General features: G+C 37.9%; 1 protein-coding gene across 1 annotated transcript in view; it reads right to left on the reverse strand.

Moving 5' to 3' along the window:
- DIP2B (disco interacting protein 2 homolog B) overlaps positions 1–14805 on the reverse strand; it is a 239676-nt gene that overhangs the window by 76267 nt on the left and 148604 nt on the right. Inside the window, exon 4 of the mRNA XM_065887981.1 lies at positions 2507–2632. Coding sequence (XP_065744053.1) covers positions 2507–2632 — 126 coding nt within the window. The remainder of the gene's footprint in view (positions 1–2506; positions 2633–14805) is intronic.

Below are 14805 nucleotides of genomic sequence, written 5' to 3' on the forward strand. Positions count from 1 at the left end.
GTGGTGTGGCTTCTCAGTGCACAAAGGACAACACAACTAAAATACTGTGAAATTTGAGGTTAATTTTGCTCTGCAAGACTGGCACAACTTTTCTAGAAAGAAAATCACAGCAAGGTCACTTTTATAGCTGCCTAGAAAATCAGTCTATAACCAGCAATAATTAACGTCAATTCTCCTCTTCCTCCCCACCCCTTGAGCGCAGCTTCAGCGTTTCCTCTAAACTTCAGGGTTTGGGGGGCTATCAGAGTAAATATGCAAGATGAAACCTACCTGCCATCCCTGGGTTAGGCTGTAACAGGTTCTGGGAGATAGCGATAAAGGGTTAAAGTGCCACAGCCAAGTCTCTAACCGGTGGTTCTCAGATGCTTGGAGAGAATGGTATCCAAATCCTAACTCACGAAGAGCAAATTCTATCCCCCCACATGAAAGGTGCTAACGGAAGCCTTATGATACAGTCCTTCCCACACATTCCCTCACACTGGAACACAGGATTTGTCCCGGACACGTGCGTTATTGTTGAACAAGAGCATCAAGATCCAGCTCTATGTGGGGGCCATGTTAGAAACCGCTATGTGGGATACTCTCAATGCTCATGCTGGGAGAGAATTCCTCTTCTGTCTGACAACACTGATGTCTCTAAGAGTATATTAACATCTCTCATGTACTATTCAGAGCTCCCGGAAGAGGACATAAATGGATAGGAAACCTTTTTATTTCTCTGCTCTGCTGAATAAAGGTCTTAGGAGAGAGGACTGAATCTTTACAATCATGAAATTATTAAAACCACAAGGTGATCAAGAAAATGATGCCACATCTTTAAGGCTGCAGACAGAGGAGAACATTACTGTTTAGAAATACAGAGGCCTGTGGTGAATTCCAAAGGACTATAGTCTCATTCAGCAATGAATAGCCGTGATTTAGAGTTGGTAAATTCCCCTCAGGCAATGACTTTTGTAAGGGGAGAGAAAAGGTTTCCATTCCTTCCGAGCATTCTTAAGATCCTTTGCTACACTCTCACATTTCACCCGAGGCCGTGGGAGCAGACTATTTACTGTGAAACTGCATTTCTTTAGTACCGTTCTGGAGAGGACTGTTTCTAAGAACTCCCAGTCACATGGATCCCTACCCTCTGCCATTTACTACAACTGAACCCTCAGCTGCGCTGCAGTAGAATCTGCCAGGAAGGAATAGCTACCAAACTGAGAGCCCCCTTTGTCCACGAGGACCCAACTGGTGCTGTACTAATGCGGAAGGGAAGCCATCCAAGATTCTGAATGAGTGGGCTGGAAGTATGCACCACTATAGACACAAAATGTCTCATTGTGATGGTCTGCAAGAGGTATCCTGTGTTACGTTTTGAGAAACACTTGAAGCCACAGAGCTATTTCTCTTTTGAACATATTGACACCACAGATGTAAAGAAAAAAAAGCACACACAGTTAACGAGCCCACAGCACACCCAAATGCTCCGAGAAGTTAGCCAAAACCTAGAAGACTATTAATATAAACCCAGGCCAGGGAATAGGATCAGCGTGAACAGCTCAACTTGACGGCTGTGAATCAAAGTCAACCACAACAAATGTAACCTTCTTGGGAATCTCCCCCAAAAGACAGGGTAGGTCGCTGAGACCAAAACAGTACAGGAAACATTTTCCCCCAAAGATTTCATTACCAGTAACATGACGGTAGTGAGACAGATACTATACTGAGGCTGTGAAATAGATTTACTATGTTTAGTCTCAGAGGCCTACATCGAGATTCTGTCTGTGATTTCATCTAACAATTTTTTTAAAGCTTTGGGAAAGATTCTGAATAGAAAAGACAACTTGAAGTTGTTCCAGTTGCTCCCCAAATATGAATTTATGGGGGTGGGGGGTAAGGCTTCCAAGCCTAGGGGATGGGGATGGGCCTCTTAGTTCCCGCTGATCTCCTGATCCTATTATAGAAAGTGGATTCTTAAAAACATACACAAAATATATTAATACATATAAACACACTTACATACGTCTTCCAGATTTATTATAACTTTGCATGACTTCTCTCTCTCATGACACAAAAAAATTTTGTCCCAAGACCACATACTCCTGTGATTGTTGCAGAGAAAAAGCATCTGATTTAGGAGTATAAAGTTAAAGACATACGTGACTCTGGGTCATATTTTGGGTGTCAATGAGAATAACCATTACATTTAACCACTGAAGGATATTTCTTAGACCCTGAGCTTTGGCTTTATTTATTTATGGCTACATGAGTTTGGAGATTACAGCAAGGAAATGCTGAAAACTCAGAAGGAGATTTTTTTAAAAAATAGCTTTACTCTTGAGGCCTCTCTTTGTGTGTGGTTTATGATGCAACAATCAAAACCTGTCACCTTCAGTGTGTACTCTCATACACCTCTGATGACAGGAGAGGAGTTCTGGCTCCTACCTCAGAAAAGAAAAAGCAAAAGTCATTTGAGAAACATTGAAGTAGTAACTGTCAGACAGAAAGCTTCTGATAAACCTACCGGGAGGTGTGCAGGCATCCGCAGGAGACTGGACAAATGTGGACCGCCTTTTGGTTGGCATGGGCAAAGCCATTTTCTGTTCTTTATGCTTTGCCAGTGCAGCTTGAACTGCTTCTGTGTGGATATCTGAAAGATTAAACATTTGCATTTATTAGGTCCTGGTTCTCAAAGTGTTTACTTCTGTGAGCTGAACTATCACTGCCTCAATCATTAAAAAGGGATGTTTAGGTGACTTTTATTTATCATTTGCGTTATAACAAAAATGAATATGAAAAAGAGACAAAAGAAGTAGTCAAGGATAATTTACAGGGGAGGAAAATGAAGCCGAGCACGATAATGAGACTGCTGAACACAGCAGAGAAGGAGCTGACGGAGATGGCGGTGGGGGTGGAGAGAGAGGAGAAGTCTAACATGGATCTGGGCCAGGTGGGGACCCGACCTCTGAACGGAATGCGTGCTGTGCAGGTGCCTACAGGACACTCTCTGTTCTTCAAATTTAGGATTTGCTTAGCTGTCTGAAAGGGGTTGAGACTCCTCAGTTCTATACCACAGGAAGAGAAGGGCTGATTTTGATCTAGAAAATATAAAGGGCTGATGGTACTTGTTTGCCACTCTGGCCACAAAAGAATTCAGCTCTCCACTTGAATGTCTAATAGGAATCGCAAAATAGCATATCCAGGCAGAAATCCTGATTCTCCACTCCCATCCCAAAACTCCATCTACACTTGTACAAAATAGGATCATACTATACACAGTATTTTGTACTGTGCTTTGATTTTTTAACTCTTATAAAATCCTACTGAGGTAGATAACATTTGAGGTGGCTTCCTGGATCACAATGATTTCCTATTCTCAAGGAATGGGCCCAATCTACATAAACAAATGACCTTTAAAGGCCTGCCCCTTTAAGAGCTGGACCAATCGGATTGTTTTGGGGAGAGGGGGGAATTGAAACTCTGAATCAAGAAACCACAGCTCCTAGAGTGGAGTCACTTGAACGGCAGTGCCCTAGAAAGAAGGAAAGTTCTTGAACTTCAAGGTTGAGATCCCCAGAGCTGTCTCTCCTTCCTAGAGATTTCTCAGCTGTTCCTTTGCTTCTATAAACTACCCCAGCCATTTAAGCTAGACTGAGTTATCCTATTTCATGCAACCCAAAAACCTTCACTAATATAACTAGAAACATCTTTCTATGTAAATGCAGGTCTACAATATAATTTTAAAGGGCTGTGTAGTATTTCACTGTATAAATGTGCCATGATTTATTTAAATAACTGTGCTTCCAAATTTTTGCTACTATTCATACAACTATCCACAAGAATAATTCAGTATTTTCATTTTAGCACATATGTCTAATCCTATTTCCTTAGGATTAATTCCAACAACTGCTGAAACGTATTTCCTAAGAAGGAGGATTTTTTTCTTATATAGCCACAGTGCATTTATCAAAATCCAGAAATTCAAAATTGATACAAACTATTATCTAACCCACAACCCATATTCCAACTTAGTCAACTGTCCCAATAATGTCATCTACAATTTTCCCCCTTTTTTCCTGATCCGGGACACTATACAGAATCACACATTACATTTAGTTGTCATGTCTCTTTATCATCCTATAATCTGTAACAGTTTCTCAACTTTTGTCTTGTATTACCTTGACATTTTTGTACAGACTAGCTACACTGTAGAATGTCCCTTAATTTTGGTTTGTTGGTATTTCCTCAGAATTAGATTCAGGTTATGCATTTTGGCAGGAATACCACAGAAGTAATGTATCTTCCTGAAACAAGATATCAAGATGCATCTGCCCTGTTACTGGTAATAATGACTTTACTTAGTTAAGATGGTGTCTGCTAAATTAATCTACTGTAAGTTACTATTCTTCCCTTTGTGTAATTAATAAATAATTTATGGGTGAATACTTTTGAGACTATGTAAATGTTACATACTTCCTTAAACTTTCACCCACTAGTTTCAGCATCCATTGATAATTCTTGGCTGAATCAATTATTATAATGGTTACAAAATGGTGGTTTCATAACTCCATCATTCCTTCTGTATTTATTAGTTGGTATTCTCTTCTAAGAAAAAGCTTTCTTTTCTCCACTATTTATTTATTTATATCACCATTTATTTATTTATATTTGGACCTATCAATTCTCATTTTATTCCATGACTAGTCTGTTACTATCGTTACTTATTTTGATGTTCATATATCCCAGCTTTGGCCAAAAGAAGCCCCATCAAACCACTTCTTATATCCTTTTGATGTATTCTGGTCACTTTGAATGTTCTTTGTTTCGTGGTACAAAATGATCCATGCTCATCTGGTATGTTCCCTGCTCCAGCATTGGAATTATACATTTCTCCAAGGAGCTCTGGCTCCTCTTAGTGAAGAATGGTATTTAGAAACCAAGATCCTAGAACTAGGAGTGCTCACTGCTATTGGGGTCTTTATTCTAAGCCTTTTCAGTGGATAAAGGAATATAAACATAAACCAATATACACACATATGTATCTATATCTATTTTCATCTATATTAAAAACCATGAGTTCACATTAATACCTACAATTCCAATTCAACACCACAGAATCCATTCCAATCTTCCCCTTTCCATTTGTAAACTCTCTTCTCTAACAGTAAAACACCTGGTTCACAGTATAATCAATATATTTTACTCATTCATTCAATGCCACAATACACAGAAAGTAGTTTCAAAATTCCTATGAAAGGTAGGTAAATCTAACTAGAGTTAGGTTAAAGTACTGTGTTCAAAAAGCTATTTGGGGAGAAAAAAAAAAAAGCTATTTGAGGGGCTTCCCTGGTGGTGCAGTAGTTAAGAATCCACCTGTCAATGCAGGGAACACAGGTTTGAGCCCTGGTCTGGGAAGATCCCACATGCTGCAGAGCAACTAAGCCCATGCACCACAACTACTGAGCCTGTGCTCTAGAGCCCGCAAGCCACAACTTCTGAAGCCCGTGAGCCTAGAGCCCGTGCTCCGCAACAAGAGAAGCCACCGCAATGAGAAACCCACACACTGCAATGAAGAGTAGCCCCTGCTCGCCGCAACTAGAGAAAGCCCACGTGCAGCAACGAAGACCCAATGCAGCCAAAGATAAATAAATATTAAAAAAACAAAAAAAAGCTATTTGGGTTAGTTCTCACCCCTCCCCCCTTTGGTGGTTATATTATTCTGTTGAGTAATACTGTTAGGTTCATTTGTTTTTCTTTGTATTCCACAGGTCCTTTCCAAAGTGTGGATTAAACATTATGTGACACAATAAGAAACATACATTTGGTCTCTGCCTGGGTTCCTGACACTGAGCTCCTAAAACCCTGTAATTTCCCGAGTGACAGGAATGTCTTTTTTTTTTTTTTTTTTGCGGTACGCGGGCCTCTCACTGTTGTGGCCTCTCCCATTGTGGAGCACAGGCTCCAGACGCGCAGGCCCAGCGGCCATGGCCCAGCCACTCCGTGGCATGTGGGATCCTCCCGGACCGGGGCACGAACCCATGTCCCCTGCATCGGCAGGTGGACTCTCAACCACTGCGCCACCAGGGAAGCCCAGGAATGTCTTTTGTTCTAATGAGGCAACTCTTGGTGGGCTCCTGGATCGCTTCCGGGCGGGGGCTGGTCACCAGACAGACTACGTCATTATTAGAGGCTTAGAACTTTCAGCCCCATGCTCCATCCTCTGGGGAGGGGAAAGGGACTTGGGATTGAGCTAATCACCAATGGTCAATTATTTAGTCAAGCATGCCTAGGTAATGGAGCCTTCATAAAAAACCCTGAAGTAAGGGGTTTGGAGAGCTTCTCGGTTGGTGAACACATCCTCGTGCCAGCAGGGTGGTGTACCCTAAACTCCACAGGGATGGAAGCTCTTGGGTTTGGGACCCTTCTGGACCTTGCCCTATGTACCTCTTTATCTGGCTGATCATTTGTATCCTTTATAATAAACTGGTAACGTTAAGCAAAGTATTTCCCTGGGTTCGGTGAGCCATTATAACAAATAATCAACCCTGAGGAGGGGGTTGTGGGAATCTTCATCTGTAGCCAAGATGGACAGAAGTATGGGTAATGTGCACACCCACTACAAACAGTCCCCAACTTATGATAATTCAACTTATGATTTTTTGACTTTACAGCGGTATAAAAGCAATATGCATGCAATAGAAACCGTACTTCGAATTCTGAACTATCTTTTCCTGGGTATGATTCTCTCTCGTGATGCTAGGCAGTGGCAGCAAGCTACAAGATCACAAAGGTAAACAACTGATACACTTATAACAATTCTGTAACCATACAGCCATTCCATTTGCCCAACTGTAGGCTAATGTAAGTGCTCTGAGCACGTTTAAGGCAGATCAGGCTAAGCTATGACGTTCGGTAGGTTAGATGTATTAAATGCATTTCAACTTACAATATTTTCAACTTACGATAGGTTTATTGGGATGTAACCCCATTGTAAGTCGAGGAAAATCTGTACTTGTGATTGGCGTCTAAAGGTGGGGAGAGTCTTGTGGGAATAAGCCTCTGGGGTCTTCACTAACTCCAGGTAGCTAATGTCAAAATTGAATTAAATTGTAGGATACTTAGTTGGTGTCTGCAGAGAACTGGAGAATTGCTCAATGTGGAAAACCCACACACTAGATGTCAGAATACTGTGAGTAAACATACAGTTTTTCTTTAATTAACATGGTTCCAAAAGTCAAAACTATACCAAAAGGTAAACTTAAAGATGTGTCACGACCCCCAATAACCACTTCTATCCCAATTCCACCTTCTCTATAGGTAACCAATCTCCTTATTGATTTATCCTGCCTATATTTCTTTTTGCAACAAATAACCATATTTTCTCATATCCCTGTCTTTCATACACAAAAGGTAGCATACAATATATACTGTTTTGCACTATGCTTTTTTCACTTAACAATATATCCTGGAATTCATTCTGTATCAGCTACTAGAGATCTTTTTCATTCTTTAAAGCAGCATAGATAGCATTCCACTGTATACCACAGTTTATTCTACTACTATCCTATTTGTGGGCATTTAAGTGTTTCCAATATTTTACAATTACAAATAATGATACAACAAACAGCCTTGTGCAAATGTATTTTTATACTGATGACAATATATCTTCAGGATAAACTCTTACAAGTGAGACTCCTAAATCAAAAATTGAATACATTTTAAATTTTGTTACATCTTGCCAATTTCCCCTCTGAAAGAGCTTTGTCATATTGTAGTACTATCAGCAATGTATAGGTGCGCCTGTTTCCCCATAGCCTCACCTTCAAAGTGTGTTATCTACCTTTTCACTGTTGCCAGTCAGTGGCTGAGAAATGGTACTATTTTATTTTATTTTATTTTATTTTGGCTGCACTGTGCGGCATGCAAGACCTTAGTTCCCTAACCGGGGCTCGAACCCATGCCCCCTGCAGTGGAAGCGTGGAGTCCTAACCACTGGACTGCCAGGGAAATTCCCTCAGTATACTTTAAATTTGCACCTCTTTTATCATTAGTGAGATTAAACATCTTTACAGAGGATTTTAGAGCCATTTAATATTTGTTTGTTTGAAAGTGAAGTGAATGTTCATGTCACTTTACCATTTTTCCATTGGGATTCTCAGTTTATTTTCCCTTGTTTTTTTTTTTTTTTTTTTTTTTTTTTTTGCGGTACACGGGCCTCTCATTGTTGTGGCCTCTCCCATTGCGGAGCACAGGTTCCAGACGTGCAGACTCAGCGGCCATGGCTCATGGGCCCAGCTGCTCCGTGGCATGTGGGATCCTCCCGGACCAGGGCACAAACCCATGTCCCCTGCATCCGCAGATGGACTCTCAACCACTGCACCACCAGGGAAGCCCCTACTTTCGTTTGATTTTTTAAAGTTCTTCATATATAAAGGATATTAGCCCTTTATCTCTGAGATATGTTAGAAATATTTTCTTTCAGTTTGTCATTTGATATTGTTTGCAGTGGTTTATTGCCACGTAAACGTTTTTTTATAAAAAATTTATGTAAGATTTCAAATTAGCAACCTAAATGCACAACTGTAGGAACTCAAAAAAGACCAAACTAAAACCAAAGTTAGCAAAAGGAGGAAATAACAAGGATTTGAGTAGAAATAAGCAAAATAGAGAATAAAAAAAACAATTGAAAACAATCAACAAAAATAAGAGTTAATTTTTTGAAAAGATGAACAAAGTTGACAAAATTTTAGCTAGATTAAGAAAAGACAAATAAATAAAATCAGAAATGAAAGAGGAAATATTTCAACTGATGTCACAGAAATAAAAAAGATTATAAGACACTGAATAATTATGCACCATAAATTGGATAACCTAAAAGAAATGGACAAGTCCCTAGAAAACATATAACCTACCAAGATTAAATCATGAAGAAACAGAAGGTTGGAACAGACTGATTACTAATAAGGAGACTGACTCTGTAACCAAAAACCTTCCAAAAAAGAAAAGCCCAGTTCTCACTGGAGAATTCTACAAAACACTTTAAGAAGAATTAACACCAATTCTTCTCAAACTCTTCCAAAAACCTGAAGAGGAGGGAACATTTCCAAATTCATTTTATAAGGCCAGCCTTATCCTGATACCAAAGCCTGGCAAAGATACTACAAGAAAAGAAAACTACACACCAAAATCCCTGATTATTAATGCAAAATTCCTGAACAAAATACTAACAAACCAAATTCAACAGCACATTAAAAGGACCATACAGCATGACCATTAAAAAGACCATACATACCATACCTAAGCTGATTCAACAAATGTGAACAAATTCAACTCAATAACTGTAAAACTCTAATAGAACAAAGGTCAAAACTCATATGATCATCTCAACAGATGCAGAAAAAGCATCTGACAAAATTAACATCCTTTCATGATAAAAACATGCTACAAACCAGGAACAGAAGGAAATTAGCTCAAGATAATAATGATCATACATGAAAAACCCACAGTCAACATCATATTCAACAGTGAAAAGCTGAAAGCTTTTCCTCCTAAGGAATAAGGCAAGGATGCCTACTCTCACACTCTTTCAACACAGTACTGGACATCATAGCCAGAACAATTAGGTAAGAAAAAGAAATAAAATGCATCCAAATTGGAAAAGAAGAAGTAAAACTGTTTCTGTTTGTGGAGGACATGATGTTATATGTAGGAAACCCTTGAGATCTCACATATAAAACTTTTAGAAAAAAAAAACTGTTAGAACTAATAAACAAATTCTGCAATTGCAGGATAGAAAATCAACATACAAGAATCAGTTGTATTTCTGAACACTAAAAACAAATCATCTGAAAAGTAAAAAAAAAATCTTATTTACAATAGCATCAAAAAGAATAAAACACTTAGGAATAAACATAACCAAGGAGGTGAAAGATGTGTACGCTATAAAACGTTGATGAAAGAAATAAAAGGAGACAAAAATAAATGGAAAGACATCCTATGTTCATGGGTTAGAAGACTTAATATTGTTAAAATGTCCATATTACCCAAAGCAATCTAGAGATTTAATGTAATTTCTATCAAAATCCCAATGGCACTTTTGGAAGAATTAACAAAACAAAATTCCCAAATGCATATGGAATCTCAAAAGACTCCAAATAGCCAAAACAATCTTGAGAAAGAAAAACAAAGCTAAAGGCTTCACCCTTCCTGATTTCAAAACACATCACAAAGTTACAGTAACCAAGACCATGATATTGGCATCAAGATAGACATGTAGAACAATGGAACAGAACGGAGAGCCCAGAAATTATCTTGGTGTATATGGTCAAACGGTCTTCAACAAGGGTGTCAAGACTATACAACAGGGAAACGATAGTCTTGATAGAAACAAATGGTGCTGGAGAAACTGGAATATCCATATGTAAAAGAATGAAGTTGGACCCTTATCTTTCACCATATACAAAAATTAATCAAAATGAATTAAAGACCTAAACATAAGACCTGAAACTATAAAACCCCTAGAAGAAAACATAGGGGAAAAAACTTCATGACCTTGGAATGGGTAATAATTTGCTTGGACATCCAAGCAGAAAATAGAAATAGGACTACACCAAACTTTAAAACTTCTGCACAACAAAGGAAACAATAGAGTGAAAAGGCAACCTATTGAATCAGAGAACATATTTGCAAACCATATACTCGATAAGGAGTTAATAAGTAGAATATGTAAAGAACTCCTACAACTCAATAACAACAACAAAATCTCAAATAACCCAATTTTAAATGGGCAAGGGACTTGAACAGATATTTCTCCAAAGAAGACAAAGTGGCCACTTTTAAAAAAACCAAGAAAAACCAGAAAATCACAAATGTTGGCAGGGAGGTGAAGAAATTGGAACCTTTGTGCACTCTTGGTGCGACTGTAATGTTACAGTTGCTATGGAAAACAGTATGGAGGTTCCACAAAAAAATTAAAAATAGAACGACCCAAAACAATCCTACTTTTGGGGTATATATCCAAAAGAACTGAAAGCAGGGTCTTGAAGAGATATTTGCACAACCATGTTCATTGCAGCATATTCACAATAGCCAAGATGTGGAAGCAACCTAAGTGTTCATGAGCGGATGAATGAATAAAGAAAATGTGGTATATACATACAATAGAGTATTACTCGGCTTTAAAAGAGAAGAAAATCCTGTCATATGCTACAACACCGACATGCTAAGTGAAATAAGCCAGTCACCCACACACACAAAACAAATATATACCACTTACAAGAAATATCTAAAGTACTCAAATTCATAGATGTAGGAAGTAGAATGGTGGTTGGTTGCAGGAGGGAGAAACAGAGTTGTTGATCAATGGGTATAAAGTTTCGGTCATGCTAGATGAAAAGGTTCTAAAGAGCTGTTGTACAACGATGTGCATATGGTTAACAATATAATGTACACTTAAAAATTTTAAGAGGGTAATTTTATGTTCCGTGTTTTTACCTCAGTAAAAAAATTTTTGTGTCGTATCACATCTCGATTTTGAGTCTCAGAAAGCCTTCCCATAGGCTTTCCATAAGCTTAGATTATTAAAAAATTGACTAATATTTTCTTTAGGTACTTATACGGTTTCTTTTTTACTTGTAGATCTCTGATCCATTTGAAGTTTTTGCTTGTATATGGTGTGAGGTATGGATTTACTTAATCTTTTTCCTGTTGTCCTAGCATTGTTTACTAAAAAGTACTTTTTCACCCAAGTGATTCACAATGCTATCTTTATCATATAATAAATCCCAGATGTACTTTGGTCTATTTCTGAACTTGTTATTCTATTCCAATGGTCTGTCTGCCAATTTGTATGCCATACCACACTGTTTTAATTATACAGCCTTTGGAGTATATTTTAATATCTTTTAGGTTTTCTTTCTCAGTGTTTCCTAGCTATCCTTACGTGTTTATTGTTCCAAATGAACTTCAAAAATGTCTTTTCTAGCTCCATAAATAAATTTGGTAGTGTTTTTATTGGAATTGGATTAAACTTATAAACTAATTTTTGGAGTCCTAACATTTTTGTGATGTTGAATCATCCTATCTAAGAACAAGGGATGCCTTTCCATTTATCATGCCTACTTTGTGTCATTCAGAGTGTTTTAAAGTTTCCTTTATAAAGATTTTACAGTCCTGAAGTTTATTCCTAAATACGTTTTATCTTCTTTATTGCTTTTGTAAATGAGGTTTGCTCTACCATTATATCTTTTGACCAGTTATTGTTTGCATATTATGAAGGCTACTGGTTTCTATACTAGTTTCAGATCTTGCTACTTGACTAAATTATTTCATTAATTCTGTCATCAATTCTCCTGGGTTTTTAAAATGAACTATCATACCAACTGCAAATACAGCTTCACTTCTTTTCTAATTCTTACACCTCTAATTGATTTCTCTTGTCTCTTTGTGTTGGTTAATACCTCTAGTAAATTTAAATGTTAGCATCCCTAGGATTAGAAAAACTCTTACAAATAAATAAGAAAAAAAAAAAAAAGAACCCAACTTAGAAAAAAAATAGGCGTAGGCAATGGACAGGTAGTTTACAGAGGCAGCACAAATGGAAAATAAACATATTCTAAAATGTCCAGTCTCGGGGCTTCCCTGGTGGCGCAGTGGTTGAGAGTTCGCCTGCCGATGCAGGGGACATGGGTTCGTGCCCCGGTCCGGGAAGATCCCACATGCCGCGGAGCGGCGGGGCCCGTGAGCCATGGCCGCTAAGCCTGCGCATCCGGAGCCTGTGCTCCACAACGGGAGAGGCCACAACAGTGAGAGGCCCGCGTATCGCAAAAAAAAAAAAATAAAATAAAATGTCCAGTCTCATTAGTAATAAAAGAAATAACACTTCTACCAACGAGGTGAGAGACTGTCCATTTCCCCACATCTGTGGACAATACTGGGTCATGTTTTGTCATCTTTCCCAAAAAGTTAAGTGGAAAATGTTATTTTACATTTTTTAAGTAGCTGCTCCTATCCTTGGCTTGTTGTTATGAAGTGGTTAAGACATGGTACATAAGTGGCACAGCTGGGCGTTAAGGACCAGGGGCAGAACAGACACCAAGTGCCCTTACCTGCTAGGACACTACTATAGACAGACAGACAGATAGATGAGGGACAGATTGAAAGGCAGATGTGTGGGCAGGTTGAGTCGCTTAAGTAGAGAAGTAGAGTTCAAGGAGTTACCTGTAAGCCAATTAGTAGTCATGCAATTTTTACCAATTTCTAAGGTACTGATCACTTTCACATCTTTAATTATGGCAGAGGCAGCAACTATTAACTTCTGGAACATTAGGATATCACATTAATTTTGGCACTACTCTATCTGCTGGTGGGGAGGAGCAGTGAAATTTTAATTTTGCATTTCACATTCCCCTGCCTTTACAAATTATGTTTCTTTAGCCTGGAATATCTATATAGCAAACAGTTATTCATTGTTCAAAATGGCTCGGACTTCACCACCTCCACGAAGCCTGCCGCTGACAGTGCCTGGTGCCCAGGGGCTCCTTCCCCTGTCACCCCCTCTTCTATGCTGCCTCTACCTTGTATAAAGGATTTCTGTGTTTAAGAAAGGAGTCCTGTGTTTCTCTAGCATCTAAATTGTGCTCAACTCATAGGAGGTCTATAATAAATGCTTGCTTAACTGAACTGAACTCAATTTATCTTCCTTGGTATGAGGAAGTGTATTACTAAAGAAATAAAATGGTCCTGGTGTGCCAGTGGCAGCCACCTTGGCAAATGTCACCATATCAGAGATCATATTTGCATAGAGAAAGAAAGTTCTCAAGGTGACAGAGGTAGTTATTGTTGCATTTAGCTCACAGAATTAAGTCAGAAAAATCCACACTTAGAGTAAAAATCACTAAGAACAACTGATGTAAGGCTTTAAATATTTTATCCAGGGATATCACCTTAATAACTATCTTTTACAAGCTTCCAGTTAGAAAATAAATAAGTCATGGGATGGAATGGTGACTATAGTTAATAATACTGTATTGTACATTTGAAAGTTGCTAAAAGAGAACGTCTTAAAAGTTGTCATCACAAGAAAAAGAAATTTTTGTAACTATGAAAGGCGACAGATGTTAATGAAACCTATTGTGGTGATCACTTCACAATACATACAAATATTAAGTCATTATGGTATACACCTGAAACTAATGTCTTGTTATATGTCAATTATACCTCGATTTAAAAAAAGAAAACAACCTTTGTTATTTTTTCGTTTAAAATTAATATACATAAATTTTGTTATATGCATTTTGCATTTTACCACAACAACAAAAATCCTGGAAAAAATTAATATACATATTGGGGAAAGACCTAAACACATATAATGCTCCAGTGAAAATTTTCCCTAGACCCATCACTTCCCAGAAATAATCCCACCTCAATAGTCTGGTATATATTTTTCCAGATTTCTGTATCTGTGTACATAATAATATATGTAATTATTAGTATTAATATTTACAAAATTTAGATCATATGCTACATAATGTCTTGTATTTATTACTCAAAAATGTATTTTGTACATCCCTCCATATCTGCTCAAATAAATCTAATAACCTCATTGTTTTTCCATGAGCCTTCACAGAAGTTTTAAACCAGCTTTCACAGAATTCCATTGTGTGGACCTACTATAACTTATTTAATCATTGTATTTATTATGAACAATACGATAACAAACATTTTCGTATATATATATATTTTTGTGTACATACGTAGGTGCAAATTCTTAGAAGGAGAATTTCTGGGTCAAAGTGTATGAATACTTAAAGTTTAAAAGGTAGT

Source organism: Phocoena phocoena, chromosome 11 (assembly GCF_963924675.1).
Source record: "Phocoena phocoena chromosome 11, mPhoPho1.1, whole genome shotgun sequence".
In the NCBI taxonomy this organism is placed as follows: domain Eukaryota; kingdom Metazoa; phylum Chordata; class Mammalia; order Artiodactyla; family Phocoenidae; genus Phocoena; species Phocoena phocoena.